Source organism: Ixodes scapularis, unplaced genomic scaffold (assembly GCF_016920785.2).
Source record: "Ixodes scapularis isolate PalLabHiFi unplaced genomic scaffold, ASM1692078v2 PGA_scaffold6__148_contigs__length_123643588, whole genome shotgun sequence".
In the NCBI taxonomy this organism is placed as follows: Eukaryota; Metazoa; Arthropoda; class Arachnida; order Ixodida; family Ixodidae; genus Ixodes; species Ixodes scapularis.
In genome coordinates, this window is record NW_024609881.1 from 27,214,791 (window position 1) to 27,238,002 (window position 23,212).

Here is a 23,212-nt window from a genome sequence, read left to right on the forward strand (position 1 = left end):
GAGCTTAAAAAGATCAATGAGCTCATTATTTGTTATTAACATTCTAGAATTTGTGGCACATGACTGGCCAGCCACAGTCCGGGCCGGCCCGGGCCAGCACGGCTTGGGCCGGCACGTCCTGAAAAATATTTAGTTCAGGCCCGACCCCGTCCCGGGCCCAAGAAAATGTGTGCTACCCGGCCCGAGCCCGGCCCGCGGGCCAGGCCGGGCTCGGGTTTTCGAGTTGGCTTGGGCCCGTGTTGTGCTCTGTCGTCTCTGTTGGCTCCATGTTCTCGGAGATTTTGCTTTCTATTGGAGGTCAGCCTTCTTTGGTTGTAATTATACTTCGACACCTGGCTTTAAAGGAAAGTACCAGAAAAGAAGACATGAAACTATTATATTAAAATACAGTGTAGACCGCATATAACGTATGTCGTGGGAGTCGCGAAAATCCGCACTATAAGCAGTACAGCGCTGTAACTAAAACATCAATTTTTCAGGCCAAAATACATGCCATGAGACAACTTACCTTTGTAAAAGAATTTATTTTATGTTAGATGAAAAATAAAGCTTAGTTTGAGGAAAGTCTTTATTTCACCAGACTAGTACACTTCTCTCTCAAGTGTGTCACACATTTTGAAAGAAATGAGCGACTTTTGCCTGGCGCAGCCTTCTAGCGGCGCCGCGGGTTGCGGACGGACGTTGTGAGCGTTCAGGATTGCTAACGCTAATGACTTTTATTTGGTGATGAAAACGCGTGAAAATTTGCATCCTTTATACGGTACGCGCCAGTAATACCTTCAATTTGAGCACAGGCATGAAATTCCCCAAATAAGAAATTCGGGCGATGTTCGAAAACACAGATGTTTAGAAAGCACCACTGTAGTCGAAGTAAACAAACACGACGACACGGGCGTTTCTGCCATCTTGTGTGCCGCCATGACATCGCCGCACGAGTATGTGGATCTTCACTTCTGGTATGTGCTGGGTTATCATAGCGGCACACAACGAAAATTCACAGTCAAGAATGGCGCTTTTACGCGGAACGATGAGCTTCCACCACGCCGTCTACGTCGACGATCACAACCGACGCCATGTTTGCGGATAGAAGAAGCAAGAAGCTGCCCCGCGACTGGCATGCAACGCGCGCGAACACTTCTCCTCGACCTGCGATTGGTCTGTCGTTGCGGTTGTTTCCAACGCACGCACGTGAACGACACGTGCAAGCGTCCCTCCGTCGCTATGGCAACTGAAGCTTCTCTCTTCCGCTTCTTCGAGCAACCTCCTTGCCCCGCGAGTGCCGCTTGCGGCTAGCGCCGTTATCTTGGTTATCTAGTGTCGCACAGGGAAGCGTGCTCACTGCGTCGGTCGGCACGGTCGGCGGGCTGTTTCAGAAGCCGCATTATAACCGGTATTTCCATTCGCGCGCCTGCATTTTAAACGGTATGTAATTACATGAAGTTCTATGGGAGGCGAACCGGTGGTTTAAAAACCCATATTATACCCGGTCCTGCACTATAAGCGGTTACGTTGTAAGTGGTCCATACTGTATATAATTTGTCATTGGTTTGCTCACCACATTACAGTATGCTCTACAGAGCTTGTCTTATCTTTCTCTTCTTAATACAAGTATATATAAAATGTTTCTCATGTAGTGATCCCACCTTTTTCATAGGTATGCTTTCTAGAAAATATTTCGAGCTGCAATTTATTGAAGCATCCACGTTCAACTCACTCTCATTAAATGTCAAATATTCATGTCTGAAAATATTGTAATTTGATTTGCAGTCAGAATTTTATACTCATCTTTGATTTGCAATAAAAAAATTTGACATTTGCATGCTTCTGCCCAATGTTGCTTGAACAACTCACTTGGGAAGCTACCATGGAATCGTGGAGAACTGACTGCAATCCGTACCTTGGGGCTGAGGCCGACACCAAACTAAAGGCTCCGTTTCCGACCCACGTGGCCACTCAGAGATCTACCCATGCCAAAAGAGACGAAGAAAAAAAATTACAGGAGGACACTTAAGACTGCTTACATGGAGGAACACAAAAGCATTATAGTAATCCTGCGTGGTCGCCTCAGTATATCGCACGAAGCACACAACGAGCACATATGAAGTCCGAAGCGCACCTTTTGCACACAGCACACCGGTGGTGTGTCACGGACGCCAAGAAGCCCCTGCCGGCTTCTTGGCGTCCGTGACGAAGCATCTGCATTGTTGTGCTTTTCTTTGTATTTTATTTCTGAGGTGCATCGGCTTTGAGCTTGAGAGGTGCGTGCTTGATGCATATTTTTCTGGCCATCTTTCGGGGACAACGCCAATGCCTTTTCGCATAATAAAGCATATAAGGATTTCGCCTTAAAAGAAATAGCAGCAACTTTTATTTTTTATGTCCTATAATGCATAAGATGCAGTATTCAAGGAGCCATAAGTTGAACTTGTTTTCATTTTGGGGGGTGAAGTAACGGTATTTTCAGCACTTTCCGCGCTAATTTTAGCAGAGAAACTGACTTGGCACAAAGGTCACACGACATCACTTTTCCCAGGAAATTTAGCGGGCAAGCTGAATTGGTTTAAAGGTCTCGTGACATCGGGTCACCTGACATCAATTTTCACTCTAAATTTAGCGAGGAAACCGACTTAGTGTTTAGGTCACGCGATGCCAATTTCCCAACCGAATTTGGCGTGGAGTCTGAATTGGCGTATAAATAGTGTTACATCAGTTTCACCGCTGTATTTAGTGGGAAATGCGTAAACAAACAAACTTTTGGTACGGGGATGGGGGTTCAGTTAAAAAGCATTTCGTGCCTCAAAACAAAAGTCTCACCTGTGTCCGCAAAGCGAACTTTTGCTAACCCCCTCGTCTCGCGACGGATTCCGTACCGCCGACTCGCCAGCAAACTAAAGGCACTACTGGAACGGGCCAACCACAAAAGGGTGGCGCTGTAATCGAATCTAGGTCATAGTGGCTCGGTTCTGGTGGATGGAGGGGTCCGCATTTCAAGCGCGAGTTCAGAGCCGAGCTGTTCTAGTGACATTGCTTCAACCGTGGTGCCTAGAACGCTTCTCCGACCAATCTGTCTAGCATCCTATGGCACCCGTCCTTCAAGTATGGTCCTGAAGTGGCAACGAACGACATCGCAGAAACTGGCGTGTCGTGCCATTGAATACTGCCGTCCCAAAGGTTGGCCCACTTTTTACAGCGTAGTAAAAACACCAGTTGGAGACACGTTTAGTTTTTAATCTAAATTGTTCGCTAACTCTTTCCCTCTTTTCTCAAAGGGACATTCGCTAACTTTTTTCCTCTTTTCTCAAAGGGACATTCATCACCGAATGGGAGTCCGGAACTAAGATTCTCGAGGAGGTCAGAAACTCCCAGGCTACACAGAAAGTGGCCACTCAGCTGGCGAGCGTGGCAGCGGCTCACGGCTTCGACGGCTGGCTCATCAACATCGAGAGTGCTCTGGTAACTAAATGCTCCTGGGCTAGGTGGTGAAAGTTACCGCCCAATACAAAGGGTAGAGCCACCATAGTCTTCTTTCCACATTAGCAGACCAGATGCTGGAGAGGAGGACAACCAGTGCTTAAAGTCTCCCGTAAGTTGAGGGGGGTCCCTACAAGAAGGTAGAGGGGGGAGGTGTTCTGACGAGATGTAATAGAAGCACATAAAATAATTCCCACTGCTGCTTCTGCCCACGCTGTACCTGCAACCCTCAAGTTGCTAATCCCCAAAAGTCACATCACTGAAAACCAGCTATTTTATTGCAAGATATGATTTTGACTTCAGTAATGCTGGGGCTGTGGAGGAGAGTCTCAGGCCATCCGTTCAAATCACTGGGGGGTCTAAGATCCCCTGAGACGCCCCAGACCTTTAAGCCCTGAGGACAACATACTCTAGCATTTGCTTCGCTAATGTGGAAAGAGGGAAGGGCTCCATCTCCTGGTCTTCTGGAGTTCCAACATACTGTATCTTGATCTGTCTATCCATTGAAACAGTGTTTCCCAAACCGTTCATCGTGTCAGATTCAGCGAAGGGGGGGGGGGGGGGGGTCACGAAGTGACTTGGGAACTTGCAAAAATACTAACTTGGTTTCCCTGTGGGGGTGTTGACAGAAACAACTTGGTTTCCCTGTGGGGGTGTTGACAGAAACAAAAGAAAGGTTGCAGCTCGACGTGGAGCCGGAACCGAGAGTTGCGGGATCTAAACTCTTCCCTCGTTTTGAGGAACTGTGCTCCAACAAATAAGCTCACTCTAGTCATTTGCAAGTCATTCCTGATGGCATGCATTCTTTTTTTCTTTCGGTGATCATGGTTTCTATCCCAGCTGATTTAATCTCACTATATTAACTGCTAAAGAAAATTTCAGTGGCAGTTTTTGTGTTAGTACTGTTCACGCACCGAAATCGAAAAGCTTGTGGCATTGCTAAAAGCCGAAGGTGGAGGTGGAGAAAGTTGAATTGCGACAATATTTAAAATTTTTGATGGGTCGCAGGGTAGCAGAATTTGGGAAGCGCTGCATTAAAAGACAGCAAATGTCATATGTTTTCACAATATTTAGGTTCACCTCGAGTGATCGGGGAGCGAAGCTTTATGCTACGTGATGTGCTATCGAGCTCCTCTTTTGCATTCTTTGTTATGTCCGAGCTGCAATTTTACCTAATTGTAAGCGGGTTGATTTTGCTACACATACTTTCAGCAGTTTTGGTGACTTGTTAATGCTGCTAATGGCATGTATTTTTAATGTATTTTATAATGAATTGATACTGACACACTTATCATGAACAAGCCATCACCGGTTTTTCCTGCTTATCTGTTAGTATTGAAAGGCTGTTGTCAAAATTACCAGTATGGTGTAAAAATTTTAACCAGGTTGGCAACTTAGAGAAACACAACTTTTTAAGCACATTTATTTTAACGATCTGGTTGTGTAGTTATAGGAGGCATTATTTTTGGTGAAAACAAAATAATGAACACAACTGTACGTGATAAACACACAGTTTAGATGGAGCCGTATTTGCAGCGTTCTTCCTCAGCTGGCATCCGACATCACTTCGCTGCACCACTTGGTTTGTAGCGGACAGTCACCTTTTTCTGGTTTCGCCTGCAGATGACTTTAACTTTCCGAACACTTGAAGGGGCCCTCTTATGATTTTTTAACTGGTTCTCGTCAAACGTAGGAACACCGAGCAAAAACATTTTTTTCGGAAAATGCGATTTATTTTGCTAGTTGTAAGCAAATTAAGATAAAAAACAAAAAATGAGCAAAACATTTTAACTCCTTTACATCTTGGGGTTAATTCATTGATTGGAGGGTTGGAGTGAAGCGGCTGGCCCATGAGCCGCGGGTTACGTGTTTAGGTTCGTGGCTGCCGCGCCTATAGTTGCCATAGCCCCTTGCATTGGCCCAGATTCAGGCTCCAAACGCGATAGTGCCAATGCCGTCCACTGCGCCATGCCCGGCTGGCCTATTGTGCTGAGAAAAGTCCGACCAAACTGAGTCGAACGTGATCTAGTGCCCCCTGCTCCTTATTTTTTTCCTCTTCTGCCGATTGGTACCGATGCGATCAGCGTAATCGAAGCAGTGATTCAGGTCGGGGGTAAGCTGCACCGTTATAGGTTAAATGAAGAACATAAAGATGGGGAGAACGAATTCGAATAAGCATTTATTTTCTCCCGAATGTAACGCAAATGTAGGCGAAAAAAGATAGCAATGCCGCGCCCGTCGAGGTCGCTCGGCACGAATCTGCCGGCTGGCTTTTGCTTGCACGAATCGACACTTGGCATTTCTCCTTCTGTCCGGGAACAGCTGCTGGCGCGTACAACTAGCACACAATGATACATAGCTCATACATGTGGTCGTCCTTAATTCCAATTAACTCTGCCTTTTACGAGTCATCCAGCCTCAAGATTTTGCCATCCGGCTTGTTAGGCCTACGAAGCTTCTTAGGGCAATGCCAGCGGCACGCATAGACTCGTCCAATCGAGCACACTGATGCGGAAACCAACAAGGAAAAACACGATGACGGCAATCTGATTGGTGAGAACAGCTACCAGGCGACACACGGCAAGAGCGGCAAACTCAAATCACAGAAATGAACGTCCCACTGATTTCGTTGTTCTGGCACCCCGAATGGTGATTTTCGAATGGGGCTGATAAGGCCGATGGGGCGCTTGTGCGAGGTTCAGAAAACTGGTTCGGTGGTCCTGCGGTCACCGCCACTGAAAGGCAAGCATCTCAATCAGTTTTTTTTTTCCTGCACATTTTAAACTTTTTTTTTTTTTCGCTAAGTAAAAACTACTTTTTGAAAGCATAACGATACTTCACGGAGTGATACACTTTATTTAGCCTGCATAAAAGAAATTTCGATGGCTCTTGCCAACATTGCCAATCACAAAGTCGACCATAAAATGTCACCAGTTTGTCCTCAGCTGCGCGTTCTGAACACACTGGGGTGCCACCAGACGCGCTGTTTTTGCTTGATCGAGTTAAAATGTCATGCGCTAAGATTTCGTGGCTACTGCTTGTTCCCTGAGTAGCCTGACCCACTCATGAATTAACATAAAAATGTGCTGCAGCTCAAATATGTGGTGCCCCTTTAAAATCACCTGCCCCATTGGTGTGGATTCCTTTTTTTCCAAAGGGATATAGTACGAAGAATGAGTCATTGCACAGATTTTTATTGATTGCCTAACAGGAACATGATTAGTAGTGGCAAGCTGTCCATAATGATAAGCATAGAATGGTGAAAATGGGGCAGCTGAAAAGTTGTTGCCTTTCTTCCATTCTATTTCATTTTGTTGCGTCTGCTTCCCATCAGCTTTCGTAACATTCAGGCGGTCTCAGACTCTGAAACAGAGGTATGTTAGAAAGCTTTTCTGTCAGATGATAAGTTCTCGTCCTCTGAACTCGATATCGAGAAGTGCTAGAAGTTTCACGAGAAAATGCCGACGCTCCAATTGCTGCTACCTCTAAAGCAGCTGGCACTCGAAAACAGTCATCTCGAGCATATCATGTACTCAGACCATCTAATTTCGAAACTGTAAATTGCCCCAGCAAACCAAGACATGGTGCGAATAGTACACCTATAGCTCCCCAAAGATATAACAGATTAATAGCACCCCCTGGATGCGCGTGCTTTTGCATTCAGTTGGAAACTTTCAAATGCGTAATTGTCTCCGTACACGCACAGCAGTGATGCTCAAAGGGTTAAGCCCTCTGTCTTCTCGTTTTACTTTCCTGGGCAATTGACCTTTCGTAGCAGACAAACCCGCACTCTTGGCTCACATTCGAAGACAAGTTGTCTGCTAAGGATGCTTGCTTCGTGAGATTTGATCTTTCTCTCGCCGTGACCAAAATCGGACCCCAGCGAAATGTTCGAGACTCAGTCAGCATCTCACATGGATTGTTCGCACAGGGAGAAGATTGCGGCCCGTTTCTGGAAGTCCTGCTGTCGGCCATTACGGCCGAGACTCACCGAGCGGTTCCCGCTTCCGAGGTCCTCTGGTACGACAGCATTCTGGCCAGTGGGAAACTGGACTGGCAGAACGAGCTGAACGAGCTTAACGGCCGCTTCTTCGACCGCTGCGACGGCATCTTCCTCAACTACGGCTGGACGGAGGAGCACCTTGAGAGGTCGGCGCGGTTTGCCGGCGACCGTCGGTGGGACGTCTACGTCGGCGTGGACGTCTGGGCCAGGAAGACCAAGTACGCGGGAGGCTACGACACTTACAAGGTGGGACGAGCCCATTCTTCCTCTTTGCATTCGTGTGTGCCTCTTCTCATTTGTGTTGTCTGTGCTGAAGTTGTTGCCTGGAATTGATTGGCTCATCATATTCCCGCATGTTGTTCCATCTCTTCGCTGTGTCCTGCTGTTTTGTTCTTTTTGTTCTGTCCTGGTACTTTGCACATGTGTACTAGCTATTCTGTCCTAGCGTTTTGCATTCAGTGCATGCCTTTCCTGGGTCTTCTCTTTCATGAGAAGACCCAGGTAACTATTATCCCGCCTTGCCTTTGCATTTCCCATATGTTGCCGTATTGTACCTTTATATATCCAGTAGGAAGGCTTTGTCGTGGCCTTGTAATTTCTTTCTGTCCAGGTTTACAATTCCTCTGTTTCTTTGGAGTTTGCATCATGCTTTTCCCAGACAGCTGTGTTATCCTTAAGTTTGGCTTCATTTTTGCTGTCCTCATCCTTCCTTCTTCTCAACGCCCTGTTCCTGCTCATACGTGGCCTTTGTCTTCATTTAGTATTTTTACCAATGTAATGAATGTGAGACTTGGGCTGCGTTCTAAATCTACTTGAGTAGATCCCAGCTACTTTCACGGGCCACATCACGAAATCACACAGACGGGGCGACGCTGGACACGAGTATGTTTTCGAATGCCAAGGTGTAAAACCGTTACTGCAAAGTCAGATTGGATAAATTCTGTAGCACAGCCTTAGGGAGCGTCCAAAGTAATTGTTGCAAAAGGAAATAAACCAGCACCATCACACTAGCAACGGTACGGTGCGTAGAATGCGTCTTTGACTGGTTTGTTGACTGCCCTACCCCGCCCGTACATCTCAGAAGTGGTCCCGAAGTTGCAACAAAATTGACGTCGGAGAAGCCGGCGTGTCATGCTGTTGGATGTCGCGTTCCTGGTGGTCGGTGCTAGAAGCCCCGACAAGAAGTAGGAGCGAACGCAGTGTCACTGTCGTCACTGCAGCTTAACTTCTGGCTGCCGAAGCTTTCGCGAACCTGCCTCATCAGCCACCGCTGCTGCGACACTGCCGGAATTGCAGCCAGTAACAGCGTGACACTCATACGATGTCATTGGGCAAAAATCGAGGAACCGCTTTTTTGGGTGTAGTGAATGCACCGGTCGGAGACGCATTCCGGGCACCATAGCGATGGAATCTTTGGCTGTAGTGCCACTTTGGCCATATTGCCGCTTTGGCCATATTGCCGCTTTTGGTCGTAGTGCCACTTTGGCCGCAGTGTTGTGGCAGTAGGGAGATGCCAGATTTGGTGCGACGTGTCCCGTCCAGGCAGTTGCGGCTGCGAGGAAGCAAGGCCTGTCGGCGGCCATCTTTGCGCCGGGGTGGGTGTTCGAGATGGAGGACAGGGCGCTCTTCACGGAGAACCAGTACAGGTCAGTTCAGAAGCCCCCTTGGAGCCATAAGGTCCGCTTTAAACCGGGCAATTTTCGTGGCAATTTAAGTGTTGCTGGCGAGTCGTTCCTTAGCTTTCCCTAGATCCTCGTGCTGCAACGTGAATCGCTGGGATCGAGTTCGGCTCGAAATGGAGGAGCAACTCGGACAACTCGGAGATGTTTTAAGTGGCAGCTGCCACTCGGGGGCGCTATATTTCACGTGGCACAACTGTGGTGGTGATGATGACGACTAAGAATTGGTTCTGGTTTGAAATGAATTGTTCTTGGGAATAAATCGTTTCATAAAGATGAGTTAATATTCTCAATGTCATTTAACTATATAAGAACATGTTTATAGTGCGTAACTCTGCATCAAAATAGTGCAAGAAAATTAGAATCTTATGGTGATGATGGCAAATCGTAGCAATTCGTTTGCTGTGTGCGAAAGGGGGGGGGGGAGGAGGAGGAGGCTTGTCGCTGGTGTTGCAAGGTCAAGTTGCTGAAATATATTGCTCTATCTGAGGCGTGCCTCAGGACAAACGGTACTTGAAATGTTGTAGGACGAGTGCTATGGGAAAAATTTCCCAGCAATTTCGGGGCTGTTGGCGAATTGTTCCATAGCTTTATCTAGATCCTCGCGCTGCGACACGAATTGCTGGGAGGGGGTCCGGCTCGAAACGGACGAGCAACTCGGACAATTCGGAGATGTTTGAAGTGGCAGCTGTCAATCAGGGAGGTCCTATTTTCATGTGACACCCCTATGATGGTGGTGATTATAACTAAACATTGGATTTAACTAGCTCTGGTCTGAAATGAATCATTTTCGTGACTAAATATACGGTGTCCCAAGGGGACCTTCCGCTGTGAAACGAGCCACAAGAATCGGCACCTACACATAGAAAGCTCAAACTTTCACTGTGAACGTGCACTGAGCAGGTACGTTTTACCGCTTGAAATTTCAAGGTACAGTTCTCTTCCTGTAACAAATGAGAGCAAAAAACTTGCCAAGGTTGAGGTGGACGCATTTACAGACTACCGAGTTAGCGATGCCATTTACCTGTGGTGCCATCTCCCGAAAAGGGCAGCAAGCAGGCAACGCACTCAGTAGTCTGCTTGCTGCACCTGTCATGGGATGGTGCCACAAGTAAGTAGCGTCAGTAACTTGGTCGTCTGCAAACCCACCCAACCTTGAATTTAGCAAGATTTTTTCACTATCTTTTTACAGGAAGAGAACTGCACCTTGAAATTTCACGCGGTAAACATACTCAGCGCACGTTCAGTGAAAGCTTGAGCTTTCTATGTACAGGCACCAATTTTTCCGGCTTGTTTTACTGCGGAACTTGGGACTCCCTATTAGCCCCGAGAAGTTTGCGTGGCGCCCCCTTACGGCAAACCAGGGTGACGTCACGGCGAGGAGAGAAGTTTTCCCCGGCTCGCCCCGCTCGCCCTGTGGAGGCTGTGGCGACGTCAGCTGTTGGCGCGCTCGTTTCTATTTAATTTTTTTTGGCTTGTTTTTCGTAGGAAGTGTAAAATTTTTTTAATGTGCCTTTCTTGAGGTCTGGCCTGTAGCTACAGGCGAAACTTCAACCAACATTTTAAGCATGGTTGACAGGGCAGGCAACGCATGAATCGCAGCTGGTATATGAAAATAAAGAAATATGGCCACAATTGCAGGAGCATCATTATAGATTTACATCTCGCACAATAAATGCTGCTGATGGTCTTAATGAATTGGCAGGTTATGTATACTATTTTTTTGTTTTGTATCCGTTTTTATACAAGATCGCCGAAGCAGAAAAGCTGCATGCTGCTCGGGCAACATGCTAAATACAGTCTGGGCCATGGGGAGAGAATCACAAGTAAGACAGCCCAAGTGCAGGGGCAAAGCAAAAAAAAACAAGGAACATTTATTATATACATTGCTCGCATTTGACCTTTGCTGGATTTGGGTAGTATTTCAATGGACTACACGGGTGATATCTGTGGACGTGTTTATATCAACCCTCAAGTAATGTATAACAAACGTAAGCGTAGGTGTCTAGCTCGTTATTAGTCCGTTAAGCCCTAAAATTGAGATTTTACTTAAATCGAATTGTCCTGAAGCTAAAATACCAGAACCTTTTCTCACGCAGACTGTCGCCCTTCACGGGTTCCACATTTTGTGCTACTAGTGCTCCAACTACCACTGGACAGACGTTCGAATGCTTGCTTTCACTCCTGTTTTCCTCTATTGTCAGAGAGTCCAGCTGGAGGGAGTTTGGAGGCTTAGGAAGCTTTTGGAGACCTGCAGCAGTTTCTCTTTTAATTGGAAATGAGAATTCAGACTAAACGATGTATTTTCCGAATACCCAAGGCTGGAATAAAAATGTCAGGAAAAAGTATAAACATTCCAAATTACGGAACTATTGCTGTTCATATTTTGGGCAGTTCAATACATATCATACGGGCAACTGCGGGCAATTCGGCCATTTTTGCTGCTACCATACAAACTAATTTCTAGTAATTGTGCATCTTCTAAGAAATATGCCTGCATACGTGTATAAACTATATAATTAATTTACGAAGAAGCTACATTTATATAAAACAACCCTGTTCCATGAGCACTTCAAAGATAATCAGACACAGGGCCTTTAAAACATCTGCGAACCAGCGCATGCAGAGTGGCAGCGCAAAGTTGGAGTCCCGAGCTAATTTGCCGACCACCCAAAGGCCCATGATATAAATGCCACTTGAAATGCTTTGAAAGCGGGATGTAATATCGTCCTAAATCATGAACATGCAAGGGACAGAATTCCAGCGTCTGAAACATTTGCACCACTGCTCCACCGATCCTTCGCAAAATTGCCTTGTGTCGTGTGGATGGGCGGGGAGGTTCATCGGCGGAATTGCCTCCGCCGATAGCTTTCGGGATTTGTAACCCAATTTTAAAAGTAAAGGGGACAAGCAGGCTTATAAAATGTACGGAAGCACGTCAATGTCGGCCTAACTCAACGTCCTGCACACCGGGTAAACGAAGTCCAGCTCCCCGAAGAGCTTGCGGCACACAACACCAAACCAGGAAACCGGTGCTGGGAAGCGAGCCGATGCGAGATCGCGGAGCGGAGTCATCGCCCTGACGTCACGGTACACCTCACCCAATCAGGGCACGACGACCGCAGCGACGCTTGTGTTCGCTCTCGGGGCTAATAGTTTCAGGAGGACCAGAGAAAATTTTCCATTCCATTAAAGTTATAAAAACACTTTGTTAATGCAGTGATGTGATTGCTACACCAATTGCGCCAAACTGCGCCAAGTGGCTAACCCTTGCTACATTCTGCTACATTTTGCCAAAATATGGGTAATCTGCGCCAAGCCTGCACCAAAACAGTAATTTCGGTCGTCTTTTAAAACTGAAACTAAACTGAGTACCGTAATTGAGCATGCGCCCATCCAGTCTTGCCTGGTTTTCCTGCCGTCTCACGTCTCGCGCTCTCATCATCTCGTGGGTTTCGTCTCGCGTCTTTTTTAAAAAGGTTTTCAACAATAGACGCGGGTGTGTGCAGACGCTTCGACGCTAGTGTGCCGGGTACCAGCCATGCTGTGAAACGAAACCATGTTTTTGTGCGGCGTGAGTTACTTTGTGAGCTGAAGCAATTGCTCCTGAAAGCAAAGGCCGTGGGAAGCTATATTTGGTCCCTGCCTTCCAGTCACCGTGGTCGCGCGATGTCGGGTGTTGCCGTCCCCACGTTGCTATAGATATGGCGTTTTCTAAAATGAAACTAAGTACCGCCGCATGTTCATCAACATTCCTGTTCTTGTTTAAATCGTACATTACTATAAAAATCCCTCTAACTTAAAGACTGCTGTGTCGAAGTATTGATAACCTAGGTTTGTCTCAGTGGGCTTTCTTTCGAGAGGGACCCCGGTACGTGAAAATTCTGCCGTGAAAGAAAGTTGGTGAATAGAAGTGAGCTAAAACAAAGAAAGCAATGTATGCACGCTGAACCCGCACAGCGCGCTTGTTTGTCTCGAGTTCAGTGGTTACACAAATCGCTCAAGAACTTTTTGACCCTGGCTCGCGATGTCCTGCATCAATGCGCACAAATTATTTTGTGTGTGTGTATGTGTTTAGCTTTACTTTGTTTGCCGGCCTTGCAAGCACGTGCCACTCGACTGTTTTTTGTCGTATGCTGGACAGTTACATTTTGCATACACATTTCGGAATTAGTTGGCGACGGAGCGGAGTGCATGGGTTCGGCTTTGATTGAACAGCCGTTGCTTCCGCTTGCAATTCATTGTCTTACGTTTGCTTACTTTTGACGAAAATCTGGCACGTCGGGAACCAGTGAAACGGTGGCAAGCTGTTCTTCGGAATTGCTTGGCAATGCCTACAGCACTGTACACTTGTGGGATGTCTCAGCAGTAAAACTACAAGCAGCGAGTTTCGCCACAACAAGTCACATCAGAACACAACACAACACAATGTGCCCTTCGTTTGTACAACACTTAAAACAAATGTTTTTATTTTTCTAAGAATATCTGCTTCAAAATCCACTTTTGCTGCTCCAAAACATTGTCTTGGCTGCTCCAAAAGCCACTTTTGCTGTGCCAAAACACTGTTTTGGTTGCTCCAAAGGTCACATTTGCTGCTCCAAAATACCATTTTGGCAGCTCCGAAAGGTGCTCCGAAATGGCTTAGGCCAATCACATCACTGCTAATATGTAACTTTGTTTCTTAATACTGCAAAGAAATTGCAATTTTAATTAGTACAATTGCAAAATGCAGTGAATCAGGCTTCAGTGCTTCAGACAGTCTGCTTTGTCTGAAACGGGCCTTGGGGAATGAAATAGTTGTTGAACTGGAAAGTGAAGGGGACAATGAAATACTTTTCTTAATGCAGAATGCATTTCAACAGAAGAAAAGTTGGGATTTGTGTCGCGTCGCTGTCACGTCGCTGTAGCCACACGTGCTGCCGTCGGCAAAATTTAATGGTCTAGCCGTCTATTTTCTTGCCGCACCTGCCAAGAGATGGCGCTGCAAACCAAACCCTTGGTTAAATCCGTCTTCTGCGCCGACATCCGCCGTCGATCGCGCCAACGGTCGGGTTAGTTTTTTATGCGTTGAAATTTCACGAGGTAAACTCCGCCATAAAACCAGGGGGGCAAAGACAGGAGCAGAACACGGCGAATCATAAGTGCTGACTTTGGTGGTCCCAATATAAAGAATGAGAAAGGGGGCAACGGCAGAGCGGGAAAAAAAAGCAGACCATGAGTTTTACATGTTTGTTTTGCCGCAACAGCTTGAGGTTGTTCAGGTGCTTGTGAACTTCTTATTTTCGCACGGCGCATAACGCAGGGTGTTTTCATGCAAAACAAAGCTAGAAAAATGCTAGATACAGACTTTGGAAGTGACATTTCTTTGCTTCTTTGCGTATATCAAAGAGTCTGCCCCGCCATTCTCAAGAGGCAAAAATGCGTGGGAACTTTCCTTCTAGATTATTATATTAATCCTACGACTAGATCGCACCTCCGTCGAAGATTTTTGATCGCTACACGTGCCGACTCTTCCGGTTCTTCTTAGAGCGAGCCCCGGTATCAATAACAGCCCGTAGTTCACAATGTCTCTTCCGTGTTCCAGGTTGTGGAACTTTCCGAGTGACTGCGGCAGGAGGTGCAAGTTCATCACGCTTCCCATTTCGACCACCTTCTGCCAGGGCTTTGGAAAAAAGGCGTTTCAGGATGGCAAGGTGGGTCTGTGGAACGCCGAACGGTGGCATCCGGCATTGAGCATCCAAATGCATTCGAGCAGTGTATTCTTCTGCAGTTTCCTCACATTGCTCGCTGACTTTCACAGTGTATGAAGTCTGCTGATTGGGGTTGTCAAACTAGTTATTTTCCGGGAATTTGTTTTGTCTTCATTTAAAATTTGGTTAACACACTTGCGACTGCTTACAACTGAGTACGCTACACCTTCTTGTGATCTTTGACGACGAGGGGACACACTGGCGTGCTGGCACCGTCTGTGAGGTGGTCCTGGAACTGTTTTTCACTGGGCACAGTTTTATCGGTATTTGCGAGACCAAATGTACGTACCATCTATGAAAAATGGTCGTTTAAAACACTGTCAAAAGATTTTGAGCCAATAGCGAAAAAACTATGCACAAGAAAAGTGGGAAATGTATGGAAATCACGAGTGGCGCCAGTGTGTTCTCTCGTCGTAAAAGATTATAAGAGGCTTTAATGCACTCTGTCGTAAGCAGTCATAGGTGTGTGAATGAGCTTCGAAGGGAATAAAAAAATAAAAACAGTACTTTGGTCGCACTTGGCAGGATCGTCGTCCGTAAAGCATGTGTTTGGGTTGTTAAATCACGGCGCAGTCATTTACGTGTCAAAACTCGTACCGGTACTTCCAACAAGGAAGCCAATAGTCGTCACTACTGTCACGGGATTGCTTACACCGGGCAAAGGAAGTGGGTCGCCACCTGCGATACAGCCCGGCTGCGTCGGTAACACTATTGCAATGGCCACCAAAGTTGGAGACGTACCAAGTCGACGAATTCTGTTACATTTGCCGGGCAAGAGTCGCCCGTCAAATTGAGCAGACGGTGATCACGTGACCCCATTACGCCCATGACATTGCGTGACGGCCGTCCGGCAAATTTCGTGCCGACGTTTTGCCTGCAAAATTTTTCAGATCATTGTTTGTGTGATGCCATGCCCTAACACTGCACAGTCTTAGTTCTCGCCTATAGTAATATATTCTATGTGAAAAACATGTCGGTTTTGGGTGAAATGCAGTAAACATCTGTTAACCCGAATTCTTAAAAACTAGAGAAAAAATTCAACATAAGCGAAGTTTTGAGATGAGTGAAGTACCGAAATTTCATTGCACTGATCATGCATTGTAAGGATGGAACCCTTCCAACAATTGTGCCAATGGACTTTACACTTACATGGTATCCGTGAGGGGAGCAAAGTCCTCAACGATATTATCTACAAACACCCATAAGTGCAAAAGAAAAACAAATTCACGAAGAATTTTGCAAAAAAAAAAATGGAAGAAAGAAAAAGAAAGGCCAATGTTGTGTGGAAGAGAGAAGTCCTTGAGATGGTACTCCATGCACAAAACAAAACCTTTTTTTTTTCTTCGATTGACAATGGAATTTTTTGTTTTCTTTTTTGTGTTTTCTTGCTTTTTCATGGCTGTTTCTTACACCAATGTCTTTTGCCATCATGTTCATTGTTTGTTACGACCTTCCTATTTTTCTTCTTTTTACTTTATTTGGAGGCAAGATTTGAAAATATTTGAGGTCCCTCCTGAAAACCTTTAGAGATAAGCAACGCATATTGTGTCTATGGGAGTTCATTCCATGACAATAAAATCTCTCGACTTCACCGACATTTCGAGATAGTAGCCAAGTTCAAGTTAACAAAGGACTACTGCAGCTTTACAGTACTCGAAGTAAAGCATAAAGTGTGTTTTTGACACATTCCTTTGTGACTTTGCTTAAAAACTACTTCCAGATGATGCATAGATCATTCTACTGCGACGGTTGCGACGTTGAATTTCAGTGTTTTTAACAAAACATGTTTGAGGGTCGGGATGCCCGAGGAAAGCATGACAGAAGAACACCATAAACCGCCGCAAAATCTGCAACACACTTCACAGGACAGTCTGAACAAAAGAACACATAACTGAGAAGAAAGAACGAAAATTCTAAGTGCGGTCCCATGGGAATCGAACCAGTGACCCTGCGGTCACGAGCCCAACACTCTACCGCTGCGCGAAAGGGGAGACACGCGAAGGAGAAACAGCCCTCTACTTACTGTTCGCCAACAGTAAGTAGAGGGCTGTTTCTCCTTCCAGCTGGAGGTGGAAGTTTCCACTTCCAGCTGGATTATGGAACTGGAAATGAGGCAGTCCAGCTGGATTCCAGCTGGACCCAGCTGGACCCAGCTGGAATCCAGCTGGACTGCCTCATTTCCAGTTCCATAATCCAGCTGGAAGTGTACCGATTTTCATCTGAGGAACGCGAATGCCAGGCGTGTTCGGACAGCGACTAAAGAGCTTTGCACCCACCCACTATTCGTTCCAACCAAAGCTCGGTGCTCCGACGTCCCCATGTGCTTCCGTTTCCCCCTCTCCTCCAGTTTCTATTTATATAACAAACAAGAAAAAAAAAAACAGAAAAACTGCAGAGTTGGTCACGAGCCCCGAAGAATGTCGCATACACATATTTTGTGTTGTTTTTTTTTCTACTGAAAGCTTGCAAGGGGATCCATTCAGAACAGTTTAGACATCTTGATTAATAACCTTGCTGTATAGTTGTCTAGGGAAAAACGAAGGGAAGAGCTTGCACACAAATGTATAAAAAAAAAAATAATTATAGCCGAATGAAAAAATATTGTAAAAAGCAAAGCGTTTTATGGTGATGAATCAGTTTGGGGGGGGGAAAAGATACTGAATCGCTTTATTTACCAATGAAAAGGCCCATTATCTTTGCTGCTTCTTTCCTTTGGCAAGGAAAGTGATTCAGTTTCCCCAACCTAGCTACGTGCACCATAGTTGAGCATGGCGACCATTGTGAGGAAGTGGTCTCTAGTTTTACCCTGTCTGGTCTGACCTAGGCTCACTTAATAAGTTGCGTTTGGGGTAGCAGCCCTACGTTCTCCAGTTGCCTTGTGGATGCAAAATAAAAAAGAATTTAAACTAGAAAAGTAATGTTTTCTTGCAATCGAGTCAGAATGCAAAAGAAAAGCAAACAAAGCTTTTAAACAATTAAGTTTCAAGCTGTGTTTGTTCTACTATGGAAGAAATTACATCAACAAAAAGTTGCTAATTAAACTGTACTTTAAATTTTTATTAATTATTTCTACCACATTGTAATCATTGATTGGATGAATTGATCACTTAATCTGCAGTGTTTAAAGCAGCGGTGCAATGATATTTAGTTGGAACGTTTTTCGCTTTATGCATCTTTACTGGCACTTTCTCGCACGCAATGCCATTGACCAAGAAACTTCTTTCCTTTCAATCTCCCCTTCGCAAAACTTGGATGATGTAACTTGGGGGCCGCAGTATCCCCCAGTGACGGGATTCAAATGCGGCTTATAAATTGGACCCAAGCATTGCGTGAGCACTCAATTTCGGCTCGTGATAATCGATGGCTCGAGAAGCATTCGGGTAGTGGCCCATGTCTAATCGCTGCAACGACGACAATAGCTGAACCATAACAATGTCTGGAACTCGGTGCTTGTCTGGTGCCTTGCCAACCTCAGCACGTGGCTCTGGTCAACATTGGCGGCATTTAATCGGCTCCAGATGACGTGGCCGCTTGCTCTGGCTGCGTGTTGAGGGGGTGAACGCTGCTCGTTTTTCTTTATCTTTCTCTGCAACGTTTATTGCGTGGGGAGAAAAAGGAATGCATGTTTCATTGGTCATAAACGTCAGGGATTCATTCTAAACGGTATTCGTGCAAAGCAGAAAAATTGTTGCACCACCCCTTAAACAATACATCTACTGGTAAGGAAGCACTATTTTGTAGTTACGGTGAATAAAATCATATTAATTTGATTTAAATCAAATAAATTTTATGTATTTTATTTTTAAAATGAAATAACAATATTTTTACTCTCCTGTCTGTCGCAGACTTTTTTCACATTTCTGGAAGACAAAAAAGCGTTTCAGCAACAAGATGGCTGAAGTGAAGCTCCAGTCTAACGTATCGTGGCCCAATTCGCAGGTGGTGAAGAACGAGGGCTGGTTCAACCTGAGCCGACAGGAACTCCAACCGCTAGACCAGGGTGAAGGTCTCTGCGACGGCCACGGATCAGCTATGATATGTGTAGAGGACGGCTTCTCCGGTGGAGGTTGCCTCCGGCTGGAGTTCAAACCCCCGGATGATACTCCGCAGAAGGAACCATACTTCAGGTGCCTCGCTTGTGCAGTTTGAGCTTAACATGGACGTGATGTGATGCGACGTCTGAGCATGCTGGGGTGCACTCCCATACATACCCTCTGCCGGACCTGAATATTTTATTTATTTATTTATTACATGTACCCTCAGGGCCTTTGGCATTGAAGAGGGGAGTGGTTACAAAAAATGATGTTGAAGTAAAAGAAAGCAGTCACTAGAAGTACAAAAAATGGCATCTATTCATACAATATTGGCTAAGGCATTCTTGAACAGGTGGAGGTCTTCGATTGAAGCTGTTGGTACGGGAAGGCGATTCCACTCTTCTGATGTGCGTGGGAGAAATGACTGAAAAAAAGCATTAGTCCTGCACGATGGGACACCGACCTTATGGACGTGATCTAATCAAGATGAAACGTATTGGGGAGGTAAAATAAGTTTGGTGCGGAGATGGGGGTGATAAAACTACTGTGAAGGAGGCAAAGACGAAAGTTTTTACGATGAGGTGACAAAGACAACAAGTCAAGGCAGGATTTCATTGTGGTTATGCTCACAGTTCTGTTATAGTTGGACAAGATAAAGCGAACAGAGTTATTCTGGACCATTTCAAGTGAGTGAATTAGATTTTCATGACAAGAATCCCAGGCTGAAACAGCATATTCGAGTTTTGGACGAATTAGTGTTTTGTAAAGTGAAAGTTTTAGAGATGAGGGAACTTTTGCAAAATTACGTCGAAGATATCCCAACATACGGTTAGCGTTATTAATTATATATGTTATATGAACTGTCCAAGTGAGATTTGATGTGACGTGAATACCAAGATATTTATAACTAGTCACAGCGTCTAGGGGCGAATTATGAAGATGGTAAACAGGTAGATTGTGAATTTTCCTGGACACGCGCATAAATTTACATTTGTTAATGTTCAATTCCATATGCACCACGTTGTGCACCAAACAGAAATGGCGTTAAGATCGGACTGGAGCATGTTAATGTCATTCTCGCAAGTTATTTCCCTAAATACAACACAATCATCGGCAAACAAATGAATATGAGAAGAGACACAAGAGGGTAGATCATTAATGTATATAAGAAAAAAAAGAGGTCCGAGCACGGAGCTTTGTGGCACAGCGGAGTGAACGCCACTCCGCTGAGAGAGATGGTTATTAGCTACAATAAACTGCGAGCGGTTAACCAGAAAACATTCAAGCCAGATAAGAAGTTTTAGATCAAGGTTAAGTTGGTGCAATTTACAGAGTAATAGCTTATGGCATACCTTATCAAAGGCTTTTGAAAAGTCTAAAAAGATGCAATCGGATAATGAGGAATGGTAAAGAATAACATTTAGCTTATGAAGGACTGATACCAACTGTGTTTCACGTGAGAAGGTTTTTAGAAAGCCATGTTGTGACGACGTGAAAAACGAATTAGTTTCAACGAAGTTGGCGAGGTTTGAAGACAGTATATGTTCGAAAATTTTACTTGGGATGCTGGTTGGTGATATTGGTCGGTAATTAAGTAGAGAATACTTGTTACCTGATTTGTGAAGTGGAATCACCTCCCCGACCGTCCACTCAGCTGGGAGACAACCATTATCGATGGTCTGTTGAAACATTTTTGACAGCATAACTGAACAATAAACGCTCGTACATTTTAAACATTTGGGGCTGATGAGGTCACGACCAGGAGCGGAGGAAAGTCTAAGTGATCTAATTATGCTTTCGACACCTAAAGGCTCTATGATTATCGGGAACATAGCAGGGTAGTCGTAAGAATTGGTAGTTGGTAGTGGGATGTTGGAAGTTACAGAAAAATTACGCGGAAAAATTTCATTGAAGATAAACGGACATTGTTGAGGGGGAATTAGATTCCCTGAACTGTCAACTAATGAAATATTAACATCATCAGCGGCAAAAATTTTTAATGTCGGTTGCAAGCATGGATGGTAAGGTAGTATTATGGTATTTTTTCTGGCTGTTTTAATTGCCGCCACATATTCGTCAGAAGCCAGTTTGTAAGCGGCCCAACGAGCATCGTCTGAGGATGAATTGGCCGATCTGTACAATCGTTTTTTTCTGTTAGATAGACGTCTGATGCGGGGGTTATACCAGGGAGCATTACTGTTAGATATGATAGTGCGGGTGGGAATGTACTTATTTAAGTCGTTGATCTTGGCTATGAAGATATCCCAGTTGGATTGCACGCTGCGAATTTCAAAGTCCTTCAAAAATGTTTCGAGGAAGATGGATAGATCACTATTAATAGCCTCAAAATTTGCCTTTTGGTAATTATGAATAGTTTTCATTTTTCTTTTAGTCTTAATGCGCTGCAGGTTGACGTGAAATGACAAAAGGGTATGATTGCTCAAGCCAGGTAAGTAAGTAATTTCTGAGATGAGATCAGGGCAAGATGTTAGTACAAGGTCTAGTGTATTCGCGACTGATTCGGTTATTCTTGTGGGTTGCTTGACAAGTTGTGTGAATGAAAACACAGAACATAGATTTAGAAATCCATCTGCATACACTCGTTACATGGCTTAAAGTTTTTTTCTTGTGGCGTCGCCTGTTTCTTGCTAGTGGAATCTTTTGTTTAGGCAACTTCTGTTTCAGTTTTCTCCTTCGTTCTTCCAGAATGGTGAACCTGCTGTTTAACCTCGAGCTTTATGGCAAACACGCAGATACAGTTGAATCTCGTTAATTCAAACTCTCTTAATCCAGACTTGCGGATAGTTCAAACTATGGTGCCTGGAACGCGTCTCCGACTGGTGTGTTTACTGCGGCCAAAAAAGTGGTCCCTCGATTTCCGCCTGATGACGTCATAGAAGTGTCATGCTGTCGCCGGTCGCGATTCTGGCGGTGTCCCAACAGTTGTGGTAAAAATGGCTGACGCCTGTTCTGCTGCAGGTCGCTTTCCACTGTGACAGTTCACGGAAGCTAGAGCAGCCAGAAGTTGGGACGCCTGAAGGGACGTGGTGACAAAAGCGACACTCTCGTTCGCTCGTGCTTTTCGCCAGCATTTCTACGGCCAACCGCCAGGATCGCGACAAGCAACAGCATGACACTCGCGTCATTTGTTGCCACATCGGGACCACTTTTGATGTATGGGCGGGATAGGACGCTAAACACACCAGTCAAAGACGCGATCGAGGCACCGTAGTTCAAACTAACATACAGGTCCCATCCTACGCGTCTCTATGGGAGGAAACTCCCAATAGTTTAAACTTTGCTCTATTCAAACAAACGTTCGGTCCCCCTCGAGTATGAATTAACGAGATTCGACTGTATAACCAATGAGCCCTTAACCCAACGACGGTGAAAATGAGGAAGTTACATTTCCAAGTAAAGAAATTGTACTAATTAAGGGTGCCGAAAAAGAGTGCTCTTTTTGGACGACCGAGGACAAGGTGCCTTTTTGCACAGCACCGCGTCTTGAAAAGTACAGCATGAGAAAAATATTCTAGGTTGGAAGCATGCAGACATTAATCAAGGTTGTGCTCATAAATAAATCATATTTAATCAGTAATTTTATTTTATCAAGCAGGCTACTGTTTCATTGAAACTAAAATTTGCATTTGGTGCCAAAAGAAAAAACGGGCATGAAGTGTGCATTGGAGAAGAAAATGAGGCATTCAAAGGAATTGACCCCTTGCCTACCCACGTTTTTCTTCGAGGAACATACAACAAAGTTTTATTTTCAATGGGAAATTTTCATTAAATAAGACAAAAACGTTTCCTCAACTTCCAGGTGTAAATCTTGCTCTAAATCGGAACTTCTGGTCCGAGTCCCACCGACAAGCAGACGCCAAAGTTGATGGAGTGCTGAGTAGATTCACATCGTTTTTATCACTCCTGTCACTGCCCATCGAACTGCCGTCCGATTCCTCGAAATCGGGAGGGCCGAAGGATTCATAGTCACATATGCCCGGGCATTTTTTTCTTTTAAAAAGAAGGTTTCGTATCTCTTTGTCGGCTTAAGCGGACCTCCGCGCCAAAGCCACATTGTTTTAGTCTGAATGCTCACAGTCGACTGCATTTTGTTTTCTTGGCTGAATGGAGCGTTCCCTTTCTGTCAAACAGCAAAACAAACAAGCAGACTGCCCAAGGTAAACAAATGGAGCAACGGGGGCGGGGGGGGGGGGGTGTTTGTCATCTTCCAGAGAGTGCGCAAGACAAGCGTCGAAACCGAAACGCGAGTCACAC

The 23,212-nt window shown here is 45.2% G+C and overlaps 1 protein-coding gene across 1 annotated transcript in view; it reads left to right on the forward strand.

Annotated features, from left to right (window-relative positions):
• The window catches only part of LOC8038248 (cytosolic endo-beta-N-acetylglucosaminidase), a 38,047-nt gene that overhangs the window by 4,637 nt on the left and 10,198 nt on the right, over positions 1–23,212 (forward strand). Inside the window, exons 3-7 of the mRNA XM_029990084.4 lie at positions 3,305–3,453; positions 7,403–7,720; positions 9,017–9,120; positions 14,738–14,846; positions 18,843–19,030. Of these exons, the coding sequence (XP_029845944.2) occupies positions 3,305–3,453; positions 7,403–7,720; positions 9,017–9,120; positions 14,738–14,846; positions 18,843–19,030 (868 nt within the window). The remainder of the gene's footprint in view (positions 1–3,304; positions 3,454–7,402; positions 7,721–9,016; positions 9,121–14,737; positions 14,847–18,842; positions 19,031–23,212) is intronic.